The sequence below is a fragment of the Schistosoma mansoni genome, chromosome 1 (assembly GCF_000237925.1).
Source record: "Schistosoma mansoni strain Puerto Rico chromosome 1, complete genome".
NCBI lineage: Eukaryota > Metazoa > Platyhelminthes > Trematoda > Strigeidida > Schistosomatidae > Schistosoma > Schistosoma mansoni.
Window position 1 is genome coordinate 55,583,935 of NC_031495.1, and position 21,934 is coordinate 55,605,868.

The following is a 21,934-nucleotide window of genomic DNA, read 5'->3' on the forward strand; positions in this document are numbered from 1 at the left end:
TAATTGTCAGGAGTAATTAATATTGATCGAAGGTGAATGTTGTGTCCTAAACTATCACTGAATCCTGTGAATCTGATTTGCAATGTCTTTACTAATTTAAATGACTTACAAGTCCGCCGTACTTTGTTTTTATGTATTTACTGGTTGGAAACCTCGGACTTTATTTTCTTGATGGTTAAGGCGTATTGTGAACATACACCGTAAATCATAAAAAAATTAATTCGAAGTTATAACAACCAGTAACTCACCGACAGAGAGCTTTAATTAATTTGTGAAGCGGCTAATATAACTAAAATATTTCAAAGTGGAATATTTTCCTTATTTTCTTCAATGTCCGGTATCCAGTTCATATGTTCTTATCTTACTATTAGGCATTTAAGTTTCAAGGATGGAAACAAATATTTACTAAGAAATTGAGAATAAGTTATACCAGACATCGGGTAGTTACGTATTATTAACCCCTCACTTGGTATCATTTTATCATAACAATTGTCGTTCAATAAATCATTCGTATAGAATTGCTATCCTGAATATCTAAGATTCGTTTCTTAGTCTGAAGTTAAGCTAATTTTTTATATCTATATGACTTGGATGCTTAAAAAATTTACGGAGACTAATTTATCTCAATATTTTAAAAGGTCGGATGATACTCTAGTTCAATAAGCAAATGACTCGAAATGAAGTACATTTTTACGAGATTTAAAAAAGATCCTTTATATGATAAATGATTGCATTTAATGTATACTTGTACTGATTAATAGATTATCTACATGTAAGTCTACTTATATTTGATGTCAAAACCTTTTAATAAGACATATATCTAATCTCTGTTCAGAGTCCACTACCTATTTCCTCAAATTATTGATCATTAAGTATAACAGGCTAGTATATTTTGTCATTCAGACTAAATATTGAAACATTTAATTAATCGGATCTTGGGAATATAGGGAATGACGTATAATATATGTGTATTTGCCTGATTGAATTGGAAAATGACTAGGGTTTATACATGTAAACAACAAATCAACTGTCAGCTAAGTCTTCATTATCTTTTATTTCTTAGTCAATATATAGAAATAAGCTTTTATTGTAGAACAATAAGTTTTCATTTCATTTTAAAGGCAAATGACAGTAAGTTAATACAGCTATATAGGTATTTTTTATGTATAATTAAAGAAAATCATGTATTAAATGACGTTTCCGAAACAATACGATATCAAACCGGACTAGTGAAAAAACTAAAAGTATAATAAGAAATAATGTAGTATTGTTTGTTTGGATCTTCCCATTGATGTTTTTAGGACTGCAACTGGTCAGTCTCTAATTAACATATGTGCATACTGGAAAGATCCAAACAAACAATACTATGTAAATTTCAACTTCACCCCATTGCACACGCAAGTGGCTATCAGGAATCAGTAGCTCAGTAGATAACGCGATGGCGTTTGAAGCGAACGGTACTGGGTTGGAATCCCAGAGTGAACATCAACTCTGAGATGCAGCTACACCCAGCTGACGAGTCCCAAATAAGACGAAACGCGCGTCCTGGATTCCACTGCTAGCCACTATCCATCTTTGCTTACCATGCTTGTGAATTTAGGCTATATCGAGGCAATACGCACAGTATGCACATATGCCAATTAGAGACTGATCAGTTGCAGTCCTAAAAACATCAATGGGAAGATCCAAACAAACAATACTAAGTATATATTGTACTGATTTCATTATCTATCAGGTATGTACATATGTAAAGGCATTATAAATGGTGTAATGAAGTTTATGCAGTTTTGAAACTTAGTTTGGTATTTATGTCTTTACAATGGATATAAAGAAATGTGTTCAAATATATGAATAATAAATTAATATATAATGTATAAGGAAGAATAAATCTTAAGTCAATTATTTTCTGTATTTTAAATTATACTTGATGCTTAACTTACGTACGATAAAATCTCTCCCATTATTTGTTCCCTGCATTGATGCATACTGCATTAAATGTTCTAACACGTGTAAGTGTATCCTACTCCACAAACAAGATTATAGGAACTTTAAATGTTTAACCATTTACCTGCTGTCACTTTACGTTAACACTGCTCCTAGCAACCTTAACTTATTCAAATAATATCTAACATGCACAGTGGTAAACCTGACCAACATATTTTGGTAATTATTGTTATGTTGTTCTGTGCTCTCGGTTTTCATTTTACTTTCTTTAGTTGTAGATAATTATTAATAATTCGTTCTGGCACAAGAAATAACCTTAAATCACGCCGTTCATAAATCAACAGGCTATCCACTTAAGAAAAAATTAAAAGTTCCCTGCTGATGCATTTCTTTGCTGTAATACATGTCATAAATGTACTACCTAAACAATTACTGAACTACCAAACTTAAGACAATGTTAAATCACATGTTTGTTCTCTATATCTAATGTTACTATTTATATCAAATTGATCATGCCTCTAGACTGGTGTGAATTCTGTAATTATTATTATTTTCAGAACATATATATTACATGTATTACATTACTGAGACCTATACACTAAGTTGAATAATATAATTTGTTAATAAATATCATAATGTCAAATATATATTATAAAAGAAAGATTTGACAATAACCTGTTTAAACAAACACATGGAAAGATTAAATTTAGTTCAAAGGCGAGGAATTGATAAAGAAACGGAAAAAAACTATTGTTCCTTGTTTATGGAAGTGATCTCTTATTCAAAAGATACATAGATATACTTTTATAGATTAGAACTAGTTTACTGTTCCAGTGAACTGAATAAAAAAAACAACCAAATGTATAATAATTTGAATGACTTAATCTAAATAACAATTGAAATTCAATAGGAATAGTTTGGAGGGTTTGAATCCTGAGAATGGAATCATGGATGCGCACTGTTGAGGAGTCTTATACTAGGACAAAATGGCCGTATTGTACTTTCAGGTTTTCCATGATGATCTAGCTTTAATCAACTCATGAATTCAACTATTAAATTACTACAATTTCCACAAAACCCCTTTCTCATACTAGAGATATTTATTGATTGTCACAAAATCTGTTTTTGGATTTCATGAAGTACTGATGAGTTTATGTTTACACACTAAAATCAAAATGTAACATTTACTCATTGTTTGGTTACTTTTTTTTTCTCTCAAGGGTTCTTTAGTTAATTCCATTATCTTTAAAGTACACAAAATCTTTTACAACTTCTTCTAGCCTAATTAAATTATTGGATAGGAATTTATTTTTCTATTCAAGTGATTTATTCTACTGATATTGAATCAAATAAAAATTGAAATTTCGTGTAATATAACAAAGAAATACCATATGCTATAGATAAAAATCGTTTCCTTTTTGATAACATTTGTCGATATGCTTTAACTAGGTTAATCAAGGTTGATTAATAACTGGTTCAGTTGATTTTAGTATAAAGATTATAGTTGATACAAGTAATATGTATCATACATTCAAATTCATTTAAATATAATATTGTCCGGTCAATATAATAAAGAAGACATATACCCAACTTTGGTGTATATAAAAATGAGGTATTCAATAGAAGGCATTTGGATGATAGGAGGTAATTCCGTAATCTTCTAGATATTGTTGAGAGTCAAATAGTCTCCCAAAATATCGTTGCTAAAGATTACTTGGGGTTAAACAAATGTACATAATAACTCATTAGGCCAAGAAATCTGAATTCAGTCGATAAAATAATCGTAATTAGGAAGGAAAATTAATTTACCTACTTTGTAACAAAGAATATAAAGTATATACCACTTTCCTCGATAACCAGTATTTTTCAATCAAACCATTCGCTGAATCTAATAAGGTTCCTCTACATATTTAGTTAAAGTCTATCAGTGGTCATGTTGGAGTTACTTAGACCAGATACCAAATATACCTGAAGCGCAATAATTCTATCCAGAACACCTATCTCATCGAAGATGTTTAGAATTAAAGTGTGTATTTTCAAAGGGTATGGTGGACTTTAGTCATAAAACAGTCACACAAAACTTTATCATGTTACAGTTGCAACCAATTCAATTAACTGGTTTATGAATAATATAAATGGCGAACTCAACTGATAGATAATAATAGTTTGAAACTGGTTATATTAGTCACTTGCCAATCTATCGAAATTTATAGACAAATAATTGAGGCAATAAAACTTTTAAATTCTGGTAAAATTTCTAGGAAGTTAGTTCCAAGATTGGATCCATAATATTTATCTGAAAAATACTTAGCTTCAGGTAATCGTTAAAAACACATAAATCAGCTGCAAAACCATGGATTTTGGAAAGGTAAACTTTAATCGGAATTTAACAGAATTATAAGGTTAATATTCGATTTTTTTTAAACCGTAGTATTGTTTTCATTAACAATTAGAAATACAACATGAATTTACCATAATTTATTTAAGAACCCATAAAGAATGCTGATTGATGAATCGAATACAAAGTTGAAATCATGAGTCGATTGAAGCTAGACCACCATGGAAAACCTGGAAGCACTGGCCGGCCGTTTCGTCCTATTATGGGACTCCTCAGCAGTGCACATCCACGATCGAATACAGTAAAAAACTAATAAACAATGTCAATCTGTTACCTAGATGAGTTGAAACTTGTTTCTTTCCACTCTATACAGATATATTTCAAAAAGTATGCATTTAACATTTTTTAGCTTTTTACTTGTTCTAAATAGATTACAAATGTATATCAACAATTCTACTAAAATATTACATAATACATACAACTGAACTGGAATCAAAGCTTAAATTGTCTCATCGTAAGACAATGAATCATCATCATCATCATCACAATTACAGTATTAGTTAAATCGTTTTTGTTTTTTCTACTGAATAATAAAATCACTTAATAGTATGTACAGGGAGTCTTCTTTTAAGAAATTTAAAGCAATTAGTCCCTTTGATAAATTTCGATAGTGTAATAAGAAGACGAAGATTACCAGAACTATTAGCGCAATACATTTCAAGCAATCTGATCAAATTACCCGATAGGAGTAGAGGATAAACATCCATCATCCTCTATTGCTAAACATATAATCGAAACAGGCCATAAGATTGATCTTAACTCGACTTTTGTGGTGTTGTATAAAAGTGTAAAAGGGCTTATACTAAGGTTTATTGAAGCCATAGCCATGCGAAAATTCAAACCTTTTTTATGTATTCAAAAACAGTTTGTTCTCACCTTAAACCTACCCTGGTAATATTAGCTTATTATCCAGAGTGTGTAGGTTTCAAATTGTTTTCACATTATTTTTATTATTATTATTATTATCATTGTTTACTCTTACTCCGCATTTCTAGTCTAGTTGATCTTTTAATTTTATATATAAATGTTCTTAACAAGTATATTGGTGATCAGATTGTTCGAAATGTATTGCGCTAATATATCACATAGTTCTGATAATCTTTGTCTTCTTATTTCACTATCGAAATAAAATCACTGTAAACAATCGCTAATCAGTAATTTATACTAGTCTTGTTTCATGTTACGTAATATCCTTTCTATTTAATGTTATTGGTCAAATACTATTTAGCTTTTATTTTCGATGAAAATAATTCTTATCATACATATTTTTATCTGAATGTTTCTTATTGTTAAAATATATCTTAGCAGCTGTGTAGTTGTATCCATTTTTTATTCTTTTTTCAAGAAAACGTTTTCTTTTTTTAAAAAAAATTTTAACATCTTGTCTCTTAAGATGCACGAATTGTTCCATTCCAAAGTGGATGAAGATTAAATGTTATTGCCTTTTCATCATTGAATGTAGAAAGAAAGAAAACACTTGACAAATAATTGTATATAATTGTCAACATAAAGAAATGATACAAATATCTATTTTTATATCGTCTTTTTTTACCCTATTTTGAGTTGTTTTTTTGTTTTTTCTTTTACATTCACGAAACAAGTGTCGTTCTAGATTGTTATAAAAGGAAAACATAAAAAAATCAAGACGATTGCTCCTTTTCTTTTTATATTGATTAAAGCTTAGTTACTTTTTGATATGAATAATCAGTATGTTGTCTATCAATAGGAAGATCAGTTTCTCGTCTTAGATATAAAAGTTTTGATAACAACCGAAAATAGATTGATAAGTGAAAATAAAAAAATTTCAGACTTGTAGTGAAAATGATAACACATCATAAGCTATTTTAGAACTGCCGTTATTGGTCATATGTGTACCCTCTAATTCTGGACATTATGTAATACTGGCAGCTGTAAAAGCAGATTAATAAAAAAAACCAACAGTTTTCACATCATTTACTAACAAGGAAAGTTAGTGAGTGTTGGTCTGAAGAGTGTTAGTACACTTTATACCCCTTAATCTAGATAATGATTAGATAAAAAGGATAAGAATGTAACAACAAAAGAAAGAACCTATTTACTCATCCATCTACAGTAAACTCCAGGAATTACGCTTGACCATACCTATTTGTTCCATGCAGACTAATTTAAGATCTAATTCACTTGGTATTGTTTGTTTGAATCTTCCCAGTGATGTTTAGAACTGCAAATGATCAGTCTCTTATTGGCATATGTGCATATTGTCTCGATATAGCCTTAATTCACAAGCATTATAAGTCCCAAATAGGACGAAACGCGCGTCCTGGATTCCACTGCTAGCCACTATCCATCTTTACTAATAATGCTTGTGAATTAAGGGTATATCAAGGTAATACGTACAGTATGCACATATGCCAACAAGAGACTGATCAATTTCAGTAGCTGAGTGGATAACGCGATGGCGTTTGAAGCGAACGGTACTGGGCTCGAGTCCCGGAGTGAAAATCAAATCTGAGATGCAGGTACATCCAGCTGACAAATCCCAAATAGGATGAGACGCGCATCCTGAATTCCACTGCTAGCCACTATCCATCTTTGCTTATAATTTAAGTTGTTAATCGTAATTTGTATTTCTTTGTATACTCTGTGGCAACGATTAGTCTTTAGAATGCACAATTAGTTTTAAAATATTTGGCTCCTATGAAATGATTACATAAGATAATACCTTTAATTAAGCAATATAATTATAAAGTGTAATTATAAAAAAACTAAAAAACTAATAGCCTATGGAAGTAATTAATAAGATACATTTACTCAGACTAAGATTTTTATCGGATTAAAATGCACACTTAGAAAATGGAAGAAATGAAATTCGAAGGTAGAGATTATAAGGAAATATCCAGTGTTATTTATTAATGAAGTTTTCTCGAAATATTTTATTTAAGATTAGGCAATAAAAGAACAATAATTCCAATTGAATTTTTTTATAATAGTGATAATGTGTACACTTTGTAATACGATTATAGATTCTCAATTGGTTGTCTCTTGGAAATATTTAATTTCATACTTTATTCAGAATTTGAAAGTTTGGAAAAAGTAAAGTTGATGAAGTTTCAAGTGAGTTAATCTGATATAAAGATTTGTCAGTATGGAGTTGTGGAGATTGTTGAGTTTTTGATTGAGATCATGAGTCGATCCATGTTAAATCACCAGTGGAAACCTGGAAACCCTGGACGGTCGTTTCGTCCTGGTATATGACTCTTCAGCGGTGCACGCCCACAATCCTGCACGCGGGATCCAAAGCCAGGACCGTGACTAATAGAGTTAGTCCATGTTAGCTGGAGGCAGGTATCTACCTCAGAAGATCGCACAATTTCGTGGATTGGTTGAAGTTCAACATTAACACTTTTGGATGGTGGCTGAGTGATTCAGAGGGTAAGCGTTCGCTCGCGAAACCGAAGGTCCTGGGTTCGAAACCCGCACTCAGGATCGTGGATGTATATTGCTGAAGAGTCCCATACTAGGGCGAAATGGCCATCCGGCGTTTCCAGGTTTTCAATGGCGGTCTAACATCGATTGATTTATGATCTCAATCAAACAACGTTTGCTGCTGAAAATTCTAAAACTTAGAAGAATGGAATTTGAAGGGACTTTGTGTTTTGAACTGGTCTGAAATAAAAGGCAGGTTTTAATAAATAGTAAATAAAGCTTTCCAACTAATCATGACTATTTGATAATTTAACGATAAAACAATGTTTTACTTGATAGGTTAGTTGTAAAACTCTCGCTATCATCACAAATATGGTTTCCAAGTGTCATATTTTAAACTATAACAGTTTATGTTTATGATGTTTTCAATACTGAAGTTTTTCACGACAAGGTTTTGCATATGAAGTTCTTTCAAATATCATTTCATAATGAAATCTATAATCAAAGTTGACAACCAGTAAAATGATTTTGTAAAAAAGTGTCATCTGCTCAAAAGTTTTAAATTTCTAATATAATACACCCCTCATCGAATTTGTTTCATCAAAAATGTTTGAGAATATTGCCGATTTTTCCGAAAAAAAGTTATGGGTGCCAACAAAAACAATTAATATCTCTAAACAGTGACATAAATGAGCAATAGGTAGGACACATGTTCTTTTTTCTATGGGAATCATTTCCCTGCCTAAATGAATACGTAATTATGAAGTTGATGCAAAAAATGTGACGTATTTGTGCCATACAACGTGGTTAAACGTAGTTTTCAGGGCATTTTAAGTGAAAATTAACAAAGGTCAATTAAATGAAAGTCGGAATTAACAAAGTAGTCAGTGTAAATAGAGGAGAGAGAAAATTAACACCATAAGGAAATAATAGGAAAGTTTCGCTATACCATGAGCCATAAAATGACTTATAGATTACCAGGGTAAGTTCAAGATTATGACAAATTGTTTCTGTATACATAAAGGGGGTTTTAATTTACGAATAGCCAAGGCTTCTCTAAAACTAATGATACGTCCCTAACAACTTTTACACAACGTTTTAAAAGCTGTATTGTTGTCGATTCTGTGCCCTGTTTCAATTATTTGCTTTGCTATTGATGAACATGGTTTTCAACTTCCTACGTTTATCGAAACGTTTGGCACTAACTGATTTTGAAGCTATATAGGTAAATGTTCAATAACGCTCAATTTTCTCTCCCCTCTATAAACAATTATCACGTTCAGAAGGGGATTTTGTAGAGATTTCATTGTTTTCATAGTTGAAAGCATGAGTCGATTGAAGCTAGACCACCAAGGAAAACCTGGAAGCACTGGACTGCCGTTTCCTCCTATTGTGGGACTTCTCAGCAGTTCGCATCCACGATCTCGCCACAATAGGACGAAACGGCTGTCTAGTACTTCCAGGTTCCCTTGGTGGTCTAACTTCAATTGACTCATGCTTTCAACTATGAAAATTATCAAGTTGTTTACTCGAATTTTCATTTAATTGACTTTTATCATTTTCATATAAAATGCCTTGACAAGTAAATGTAACCAGATTATTAGAAATGTATGGCGCCAATACATAAAATTTTTCGGATCAATTCCGTCTTCTAAATGTCTTAAAGAAATTTATAAATTTATAAAAGGGACTAACTGGTGTAATTACGTAATCAATCGTGATGTGTATAGAGTTACTTGTAACTGAACTGTTTAAACGTTTCATTAAATATAATTTCAAGTTATATACGTTCCCAAACAAATTGTATAAAATAAATCATTCACTTATAAATTACCTAATACAAGTCATCAAATCATACATATTAAGGTACTAGGAAATCATGGTTTCCATCCAATTTGAAAGAAATCATGAGTGAGCACTGTAGAGTTCTAAATTACAATGAAGCAGGTTCACTTCTTCTTGGAGTTTTATACTTTCTCTGATAAATCCACTTTTTGATGATAGATGCATATACAACTAGTCAGTAATCTTTGGATAATATTGTACTTAACTGCTGTCTTTTTTTTGGTTTCTGTTAATTTATCATGTTTATGAAAAAAAAACCTTGATGATCCATATCATTGCATTTTCTTAATAATACATGGTCGAATATTTTCCCTATCTAGATTTCCTTCATAAATTGGATATAGGAAAGTTGAATTGATTCAGTATAGATAAGATGAAAGATGTCTACTGAAATTTACAGTCAGACAATGTCAAATTTATCACTATCATTAAATATTTGTAAAAGTATCTTAGGCAATCAATCATAATTGTAAAAGCTAAGAAATTAGACATATTTAAAAAATATACCGGAACTTTGTAAAGATTGTAAAATGTTTAAATAGTTTAAACCATAAACTGGTCTTTGTCTTTTAGAAAGAAGAGGTTTTTGTGGATATTATAGTAATTTTAATAGTTAAGATCATGAGCCGTCCAGTACTTCCAGGTTTTCCATGGTGATCCAGCTTCAATTGACTTATGATCTTAACTATTAAAATGTCTATTAGAAAGGTTAATATTCAGTATTTTTTTCAAATCTACTATCAAAGTTACTTCCACCTGTAGCTCCTCCGGGGGCTGCTACCGGTCCCAAGCCCGGATAAAGGAGGAGGGTTAGGCATGGAATTAGCGACCCCATGCCATAGAAAACTAACTCGCTTAAAAAAACGCTAACCAGAAAAATTATTCAACTACCAACGATATTTTTAAGAAAGGAAAATTGTAAATGGTTGTTTTTTTTGAAAATTAATGTCCCTAAAATGTCCAACTTTTATGTTTAAAACTAATGGTAATTATATAACCAATATTCAGTGAATATATCGGGTAAAGATGAGTTCATCCGTCATAGTGATTGGTATAAAACGATACACAGAACGTGATGTGGATTGTATCATCAGGATGAGTCTTATAGACCACTATACATACTAACTAGTCGAGTCTCAAAGAATCGGGGTTATTATTGAGCGTTCCATAGACTGATAAGCAGGATTCCATAAGCATTCAGTTACTAGACAAACAGAATATCAATAATTATGAACATCTCTGTTCTACAAGATGTCAGCTGTGGCTGAAGTAATGTAGAAGTTAATTCTCATACTGCAAAATTGAGTGATATGAGTTTAGATCACACGAGAAGTGTTAGTTTCTTCAAGATTGAGAGTATACTTTACTGAACTGCACCAACTACCATGAAAACAGACTTCACAGTTTAATGCCAACAACCTACAAACACTGAACATGATCTAATCCAATTAAATTACCTCCTCAATAAGATCATCTAAAACGATGAACTTAAAATTGCCGATACAGGGCATACTTGACATATTACTATAAGAGCAACTTTATACCTCAACATTATTAAAAATAAAATTTTGAGATAATTGACCAATACAATAGAATTCTTTGAAAAAAATTGAGAATAAAAAACCAAAAAAGGGAGCATAATGATGAGTATAAAGTTTATTCAAAGATTGACAAGTTTATAAACTTTGGAATTTTACCACGTTTTAAAACTAAAACTGATTATATCAATTAGTGTTTAAGTGTGAATGTTATACTTTCTATGGAAACCAATAATAATAGTTAAGGTTACCGTAGTAGAATTTTAAGAAATACCTGAAAAGATCCCTGAAATTGATCTTTAGATAATAGTCTAAGTAGTAGTGGCTAATGTTATTTCAATGCGTTCACAGTGACTTGTGGTCTTTTAGAGATTTATTGTAAACAGGAGAGCTATAGACAGATGCTTCTTCCTTGTTCGAAACTCTTTGCTGAACAAAACCATAACTTCATATGCAATTTTAGTCCAGGACATTCAGATTTATCAGTGAGCCTAATATTATTATGAAGTTACGTCCAATGAGATCAATGTTTTAAGAGCGAACTTTCCATCTCTTCCTAAATGACATCATAGGAAGCAAAGTCAGATAACTGATTTGTTTGAATTTCTTCACGAGAGAACAAGCTTTTCGCTGATCCTAAATTCAACTATTCGTCATCGGCACTTATTCTATTACTCTCTGCACAATTATTTTGTTCGCCTCTTCCACTGATGTGATTCCGAACCTTATGGTAGCCGATAATTTTTCTAAATGATTGGTGAATTGGGTCTATTCCAGTATATTTGTTAACTACTTTCTGGGTTAAATACAAGGTTTTGAACATTATTTGATTTTCATTATATCTTTTCGGCCTGAGACCTCATCGTTTTTGTAACTGAAAATTTGTACAATTTTTTTAATATTTATTGACATTAGCTTAGATATGTCGTACCTATTGACAATTATTAAGGTTTATGCAGACAAGAATGATAAAGGCGGTCACTTTGTTTAATGTGATGCTTTTTGAGGTTTTATAATTTTATTTGTAGATAATCTCCACCTTGTCTTTCTTTGTCATTTCGTCTTTCATCTTGCACGAAATCAACTGAAATGATTTTGTTAGTTTGTGAACCACATTTATTCGTAACTTTCTGAACAATCTAGTTACAAATTTCAATAAGTCCTTTAAATATAGTAGAATAATCGACCTGTTGGTTCCCGGTTATATCCGTAGTTTGTGTTGATATTGTTGTATTAAATGATAATGAGAGGTTCAAAAGCGAAACATCAAGCTCAGAGAACTTGATCTCATCATAATCTTCATGTTTAGTTATAAATTTTCCTAATCATGCCAATATTGTCAGAACACTGAGTTAGTATTCAGCAACCTATAATTTCATTTTTGATTCTCAGTAAGGCATGAATATCACCAACTATTACAACTGTATAACTAACTTAATCTAAACTTGTTTATCTCAAGAAAATACAAATTCTCACTGTAGCCTAATAAGAAATTGCCTCAAGGCTAGCTATTAGTAAGGAAAGGTTGAAATTAACCTAGGAATACACACTAAAACCTAGACACAGTGATTCTTGATTCTTTCTATTCATATGTGTCATTTTTTTGTAGTTTTTATGTATCATAAACATATCGAAAACTAAAATAATTATAAAAGATATATCTCCCCTTCGTTTCCCTTCTATGAAATTGAATAGCAATTATCTCCATGTCTAATCATTTTCTAAGATTAATTTATATTTGTTCTTCATTTGTATTATTATTAATTATTATCCTCAGTTTCCTGTTTTATAGTTTCGTAGTCATTTTTAGAGAACTAATTATTTTGTTTGTATTAATATTATGCGACGGGTTTATTCCTTTTCCATCTTTCATATTCACAAACACTTGTACATAATCTCAGTAAATTATGATTATTTAAGAAAACTACTTGACGATATATATGATTTTATTTTACGTAGTATTAGTAGTTATGATACATTTTCACTATTGTTTTCTTATTGATATACTACAACTAAAACTCAACAAATTATAATGATTTCATTACAGTTGTAATATAGTAACCTAGTTATACGAGTTTCGATTAACGAACGCCCTCAAATGCCCTGGTACAGCCGAGAGTGAGAAGGGCCCGTCCTTTCTCTCAAAATGCTCTCACACGGCCACGCATATACAGCCACTCCCACAGAAGTCCTACTCACTGCCTTCTCGCGGTGGGGGTGTTGTTTACGAAATGTAGAGGACGGAAAGCGAATGTCCAGTTTTTAGCCGGGTCGGTGGACACGGAGGATCCACCTGAGGGAACTGAGAAACCCTGGCTTCAAAACAATGGTGCACATGGGCTCCAGTATTTTGAAGTAACAAATGTCATATGAATCAATTATTGGTCATTGGCTAACATGGGACTGCATCTCCTGACGTTGCTCCACCGCCTTGCGGACCAGATCTTTAGGTCGAAGGCGCCCGGGGTGGCCTTTTAAGAAAATCACCTGCTCCGGCTTGAGCAACCGGGCAGTATCACAGCCCACACACAAATCAAGTGACTTGTGTAGCGCATATGTATTCGGTGCCCCTTTGTACCAATATTTATGTATTCAAATAAATAAATAAATACGAATAAAAAAACAATATTATCAGAAAAATTCTTGAATTTATTTTATAAGGTTAAATTATAAATCTTATCAAATTATTTTTCTGTACGGGCATTTGTGTAACTATGATTTAAACAGATATGCGAGTAATGTTTGATGACGTAATTTAATGCCTGATCAGTAATTGCCTTAAGTAGTAATACAAGTAAAGTGGTAAACAGATAATTAGGAACATTTTCAGTTTTATTCAGCAATATGGCAATCACAATTATCTCAGAAATTTTATAAATAACATTTTCGTTACTAAATGATATAAATCATAGAACTATTGAAAATTATAAAACATTGGATAGTTGTTTCGATTTAGTTTGAAACTCTTTAAGACTGTACTACTATGAACGCATAGAAACTTAAAATTATGCATTAGGCACAATACATGTAAAGTTTACAACTTACGAGCTCTTTAAATCACTAAATGTCATATGATCTAAAGTCTGAAAAAAACGGATAAAAAAAAACTAACTAGGCTATTATTTATAGAAGAGTTTGGGTTATAGAAGACATGCTGTGTGCAAACTGATCCATTCATATTATTAGTGAATAGATAAACCTTACACACAGATGAAATGGAGTGAATTATTAACTTAATGGTTATAGAGAATACATATATTTATCTGTAGTAAATTCAAACAAACGTTTACAACACTTAGATTAGTGTGAAATACCTCATAATACAACTCCACTGGTACTGACATAATAACGGACGATTTTGGTGCCAAACCTGTGTGAAATGTCTATAAATAGAGTCAGATAAGATTATATACATTATGATATAAAAATCATATTGTTTTTTATGATCATTTCTGTTGTGTTTTTTTATAAATTTCTCATTCAACAAAGTCGGTTTCTAGGGGAAACATTTTTTTAAAGGTAAACAGAAACATTGTTATACAATAATTAACGAAGACTTAAAATGATATAAACGTGAAAACTGACCACAATACGGTGCTTTCTAAGGTTTTTTTTAAAAAAAAGATTTAAATGAATTGAATGAACTCATATAGATTTCTCGTTTTTTTGGTAAAATTTATGCTTACAAGTTAAGTTGCCCTACTTTTTCCTGAATAAGTAGTTTTCAAGAGTTTCTGTAGGTTAAAGAAAGTTTTTATGATAAAGATAACATTAACTGAAGCATCATCAGAAATCGGAAATTATTGAAATACTGTATATCTTTGACATAGTAAAGTAAGTTTTTGGGTACAGTGCTGTTATAATACTATTTAATCAGAATGTTAGAAATCAATGATCTCCATTTTTCAACTGTCTAACATAATTAATGATCAATTGACTTATATGAGAGTCGATCGACTCTAAAATAACTTCCAGACATCTATCATAATCAATCATAATCTAAGAGTGAACTATTCATTATTTTAGATAGAGGTTTAGACAGAAATCAGTATTGTGGAAAGATGAGGTAATATGTATACGTAAAATCAAGGGATATTTTGACCTTCTGTAATTCATTAGTTAATATTAATCTGTGATGTAAATAGTTTTTAGATCATTTAGGTTATATATTCATGCTACACAATGTACTTCATGTAGACAAAGTAAGTGAAGGCTATTTAATGATAGGTATGACCATATCTGTTTCCTAATACATTGTTAATGATGATTAAAAACTTTTGACAAAAACAAAATCACTATTATGATTAAAGTAATAATTTATTCGCGTTTTTAACGAGGTAAAGAAAAGGGATATTCTGTTGTCTAAAACAAAATGAAAAAAATTCACTCACTTTAGCTAAGTCGACTAGAGTGTTTGCAGAATCTTGAACTTTTCTCTGATCGAGTTTCATTCTGCGAAGACTGTATATATTGGAAAGAGTAACAGGAAGGTAATATAAGTTTCAGAACCATAATAATAAGTAAATTATTGAATTTAAGCTAAAATAATAATATTCTTTCAGATAGTAATTACAATATCCAACTTACTAAGTTTTCAAAGTTTAGAAATATTCATTTCAATGTGGAAGTAGAAAGCTACTGAGAGTAGTCATATAATTTTTATAGTATTCTAATTATTTGAGTGTGATATGGACCAATATGATGTGTATATTTCCTATTCTATAATTTTTAAGTGATTAAAGTATCCATATTTGTATCCCTCTCATTATAAGCTTCATTTTGACACATAGACTATTATTATACGATTTATCATTCCTGAGTTATCCCCAGTCTATTAATCACTGTTCCCCCTATTCACAGCCACATTTGGCTAAATCTTGTGCAAATGTTATTTTCTATTTTATTGTACGCTGTGGTCAGTTTGATTGATATATAAACCCAGTATGTTTGAGAATAATGATTCATATTGCAGAGACTGTTATTGGTGTTCTGGACTTAGCTGACTGGGCTAGACAGATATCAGAGCTGATAAGTACTCAAGACCGCTCGTACGGTTTTCGTGTATCATTGCTCTGATCGATAACTCACTCCTCTCTGATTGGTGGGAATCATCACGTCATATATCAACTAGGCACTCAGGCAATCGATATAACACCTATATAGATACCTTCACACAGTAGTTGTGAGTAATTAAACCACGGATCATTTAATGTTGGGTTTGGTTTAAGTAAAGTCAATCACTGAGATTGTTTAACTAAAGTGATTGTGGCAGTTAAAACAAGGTGTTCTAAATGTCGAGAAACCAACATCTCCATCATATGTAGCTCTCTAAGATAGATGCTTATGAAGAGAAACATTAATGACAATTAGACAAAGTCATGATCATGATACAATGATCTATCAACATTTGATGTAGTTGAAACGTAAAAAATGTTGGTTGGAAAACGTAATGTCTATGAATTGTTGAATGATGTTAAACCCAAGATTACACAGATGTAGATTAATTCCAAAGCTATTTGTTTAGTAAATAAATACACCGATAGTGATAGTTTATAGGATTGATCATTCACCAAATTTGTAAGTGAACATAATGCAACAAAAATGTAAGCTGTGATATATATATCAGTAAACTGTTATAAATATATGAGGAGTGATTATCTGATTTCAGTTATAAAATAGATTACTCAGTTCAGTGAATATAAATAAGGCTGAAAAAAGAAGACTAAAAACTAAGTGAGAATAGTCTTTTTATAAGTTAGATCATATAATGAAGTGTTAAAAAATTCAATATTTAAAACTACTATTATTAAGTGAATGCGAAATTACCAATAGTATCATTTGGAAAGCATAAATTAACTTTTAACAGTTTGATGTTATTAGCCCTAAGAATGTGTAATAAGTTTAGTTATCAAGTGTTTGAAATGATTATTTACTATTCTTATGATTTAAAAGTTGTTTTCTTACTGCAACGACTTGTCGAGTAACAGATGAGATCTAAGGGAACTAGAAAGATCGGATAACTGATATACAACAATATTTAAAGGCTAATAATTCATGAGTAAATATAAGAGAGGGAAATAATGGAACTTCGGAAGACCTTCCATATTCACAAAACATCAGAATCGTGATACATTAGTTCTGTTTACATAGTGATATTAATGAATTTGAAATCATTTGAAAAAATAATAAACTAAAAGGGGGAGTAACCAGACAGAGAATAGTGAAAATTAGTAAGATAATATACAATGGAAGTTATTGACGTCTTGCTTATTTGTCAGAACTCAAACTAAGTAACCAAAGGGAAGTGACAAAGAATACAGTGCCTATGAAGTAATTTACAAGCATTTACATTGTTAATTGCATCTGTTTATCTACCTATTAGCTTTAGTTCTAGTAGAAAATGCTTAGGGCTGCCATCTCATGAATAAGCTTCAATATGGGAGAAAGTATTTATGTTATTGGGAAACACTTTATTTTTTATTAATTTCTAAACATATTTTCTGTGTTACATGGTTTATTCTTTATATATTCGTTTCCTGTATTTAATTACTTACATACTTACGCCTGATAACCCCCAATGGAACATAGGCCGACCACCAGCATTCCCCAATCCACTCTGTCCTGGGCCTTCCTTTCTAGTTCTAAAAACTTTTGTTCATTCCTCTCATGTCTATCTCCATTTCTCGGCGTAATATGTTCTTTGGTCTTTCTCTTCTCCTTCGGCCTTCAGGATTCCACGTGAGGGCTTACCTTGTGATGCAGTTGGGTGCTTTCCTCAATGTGTGTCCTATCCACTTCCAACGCTTCTTCCTGATTTATTCCTCCGCTGAATGAAACCTGGTTTGTTCTCTCCCACAGTAGGTTGTTTCTGATAGCGTCTGGCCAACGGATATAAAGTATTTTGCGTAGACAACTCTTAATAAACACCTGTATCTTCTGGATAATGGCTTTCGTAGTTCTCCAAGTTTCTGCCTCATACAATAGAACAGTCTTGATATGTAAAGGTTTTACATGCTCCAAAGTTTCTTCACCAAATGTGATTTGATTGGTGCATGTTGTGTTGTGTCGAAGAATCTTGTTTTTCCCTTTGTGTATATTGAGACCTATTGCTGCTGAGGTTGCTGCTACACTGGTCGTCTTCTCCTGCATTTGTTGTTGCGTGTTTGATAGAAGGGACAGATGGTCTGCGAAGTCTAAATCGTCTAGCTGCATCCTACCTGTCCACTGTATCCCGTGCTTCCCTTCAGATGTTGACGTCTTCACGATTCATTCGATCGCCAGGAGAAAGAGAAAGGGTAAGATTAAGCAACCTTGCCTGACACAGGTCTTTACCTCGAATGAGTCGGTGAGTTGTTCTCCATGAACGATTTGGCAGTTTAACCCATCATAAGCACGCCGTAGTGTCAAAGAAGCCTCCATAGTGTTGTCCTGTCCATGCTATCAAATGCTTTCTCCTGTGAGCAGGACCGTGGATGCTTATTGCTGAGGAATTCCATACTAGAACGAAATGGCCGTCCAGTGCTTTCAGGTTTCTCATGGTGGTCTAGCTTTAATTGACTCATGATTTCAAATATTAATTTGGTAAAAATTACAGGATTTTCTATTTTTATTTTTTTTTAAAAGAACGAATCAACTTTTTTGTTTGCTTAATTTCAACCAAAGTTTTATCTTTATCGTTAGATAAACTTGAAATTTTAAATGATTTATCGTTGACCCGATAAATATGATAACCTATTAGTTTTTATGTTAACTTATTTAATCGATGAACAAAGTGAAGTACAATAAGAAGTGACTTTTTAATAAGTTACACGATACATAGTTACTTATTAAAGATGAAATGAACCTAGTTAATGGAAACTACTAAAACTACTGAAAAGAAAATAATGAAGCTAGAACTCTAAATATAAAAGAAATATAAATATACTCAATCATTACTTAGTGATATCTAGCTAACTTGTCAGTTTAAGGCTTAAATCTGATGCGAACCCAACAAGACTGTGTAATATTCTCGTCAGTATCAGTTATAATGTCTCTTTGAAGGTAGTTCGTTCAGTAGTTGTTTTTTTCAAATGTTTATTCTGTCTACTATTGTAGGAAATGCCCTCTATACATTAAGTAATAAACGAGTAGCGAGTCATTTTTCTCCTATCAATTTCTTAGTGATCATGAAACTCTGCTGACTACAGTTTACTATCTCAATGAATCAGTAGTGCACTCATTTTTATATCAGGTTATTTGAAAAAGTTGGCAGAAAACTGTGAAATTATATTCCACACTAGCTGGTGGTCGTCAATATAGGTTGTCTATTGATAACAGGTTCCAACCACATTTTTTTTCATCATATTCCTTCTCCATGCATCATTTTTACATCTATTTGAGTTGATACACGAACTCTCGCTATTGTGTACGTTGATTATACAAAGTTGATAAGTGAATTGCATTGGAACTTTTAAGTTTCTAGTCAAGATATCTGACAAGTATTTGTTACTTTGTTACATTTTTGCAATCGGTCGTTTTCTCTGAAGTTTTCTTGATGTAAAATATTACATTTTGAGACTGAATTTGTTGAGAATATAATGGAACTATTCCATTATTTTTTTTGAAAATATTAAGTCTTAATGAATCAACAATTTTTCATTGAATCTACATTTTATTAAGATAAAATTCAATGAATAATTATTTAAAACAGTACTATACTTAGCTGACAAAATTTGACAATGAGTTTTTGTTATGTGCGCTACTTGAATAACTCAGAATACAGTTTATGACTACGACACTCGAACGTTGAACCGTCAAAAATCAGAAAATAGACGAAAAGCTGGAGAAGTGTTTATTTGGCAAGAATCAAAATGTACAGAAAATCGCGGGTATTTATAGATATTAGCATTTGTCAAATCAACATTATGATTCCACCAATCCGCAAAGAGACATATTATACTACTGTCTCATAGTAGCATGCCACGTTGATATTCTAGAAAGCTCCATCATGTTCTGATTGGATGGAAACTCTTCGATTCCTTTAAGCCCTCTGGAGGCTCTGCTTTAGTTCTTGGAAGCCGACTCAACAGTTTTCTTATTAAGTATAAGATGAAAATCTATACCAGTGAATAGTATCCTTATCAATATTAGTAAATTCTAAGGGAAATTTAATGAAGGATCAATTTTATAGCATTGGTCTAATCGTTGTGTACTAATGATTATTTAATGACCGTCTATTTCATTTACTACAATTTCATACAATGATAGCAGTTTTTATAACTTAAACTATTCAAGTTCATAATAATAAATAGAGAAATTCTGTAGTTATCAAGAACTCACACAAGATGCCAACAATGGAGTTATATCATATTGTACTTATCAATTAGCATATATGAATTTTGTAAACTTTCATTATCATAACAGATTCAAGAGTGATTGAACATATGTTTAAATGGTCATTGAAGGTTGTAAAAAAAATCAGCAACTACTACATACATACTGTTGATTCTATAAAATGTTTAAACAAAAATTAAGTTTGCAAATGGAAGCTTATCTTACGTTTGCATTCATTCAGTACTTCTGTGAAAAATAATTATACTTTTGTTTAAATAGTCGTATAATGAATAACCATCCATTCGAAAAAAACTAAGGATTTTTCAACGATAAGTCAATATCATGAAATAAGATCGATCATGCATAAACCAGGGATCAAATATAGTGGGGATTAATACATCTGCATAAAACTGAAATAAAGGTTTTTTGAAATTTTCACAAATAATAAATAAAACAGAGAGTATTCAAAAACATTTGGCTCTTCAAGTTAACACTTCCAAGCGAAAAAGGTTAATATCTTCATATATGCAAAAAAAGAACTAGTTCACTTATCACAACAAAAATTTGAACTGGCAAATAAAGAAAAAAAAAATCAAATTGCATTGGGCAAATAGATAAACATACCCATGAATTGCTCTTAAAAATTTACGTTGATGTGTTCTAACTTTAGAAGCATCTACACGTTTGACGAGTTTTGTATATTTGTAAATGAGCCATGTTTCTCGTAGTACATTAGCAGCATAATTTTTAACCTTAAAATTAATTATACATTATGAAACAATAATCATTTCAAATAATTTACATAATTGAATAATTTTTAATCTTTATAATGTGGTAAAAATAATACTTTGAAAAATTCCCATATTGTGATTTAGAACAACCTATATAAGCGAACAATATTGTTTTCGATTAGATCCTCATCAGGCTTTACTCTAATATACAGTAATATTTTGTATTACTACTTACGCCTGTTACTCCCAATGGAGCATAGGCCGCCGACCAGCATTCTCCAACCCACTCAGTCCTGGGCCTTCTTTTCTAGTTCTATCCAGTTCTTGTTCATTCTTCTCATGTCTGTCTCTATTTCTCGGCGTAATGTGTTCTTTGGTCTTCCTCTTCTCCCTTGACCTTCAGGATTCCATGTGAGGGCTTGTCTTGTGACGCAATTAGGTGATTTCCTCAAGGTGTGCCCAATCCACTTCCAGCACTTCTTCCTGATTTCTTCCTCTGCTGGAATCTGGTTTGTTGTCTCCCACAGTAACTTGTTGCTGATAGTGTCTGGCCATCTGATTCGAAGTATCTTGCGTAGACAGCTGTTAATAAACATTTGTATCTTCTGGATAATGGCTTTCGTAGTTCTCCACGTCTCTGCCCCATACAGTAGAACTGTCTTGACATTTGTATTGAAAATTCTAACCTTGGTGTTGGTTGACAATTGTTTTGAGTTCCAGATGTTTTTCAGTTGTAGGTATGCTGCTCTTGCTTTGCCGAT

General features: G+C 31.6%; 1 protein-coding gene across 1 annotated transcript in view; it reads right to left on the minus strand.

The window, feature by feature from the left end:
* Smp_161450 (calcium-activated potassium channel) overlaps nucleotides 1-21,934 on the minus strand; it is a gene marked incomplete at both ends in the record, with an annotated part of 115,603 nt that overhangs the window by 11,543 nt on the left and 82,126 nt on the right. Inside the window, 3 exons of the mRNA XM_018794925.1 lie at nucleotides 14,445-14,513; nucleotides 15,522-15,591; nucleotides 21,067-21,194. Coding sequence (XP_018649289.1) covers nucleotides 14,445-14,513; nucleotides 15,522-15,591; nucleotides 21,067-21,194 — 267 coding nt within the window. The remainder of the gene's footprint in view (nucleotides 1-14,444; nucleotides 14,514-15,521; nucleotides 15,592-21,066; nucleotides 21,195-21,934) is intronic.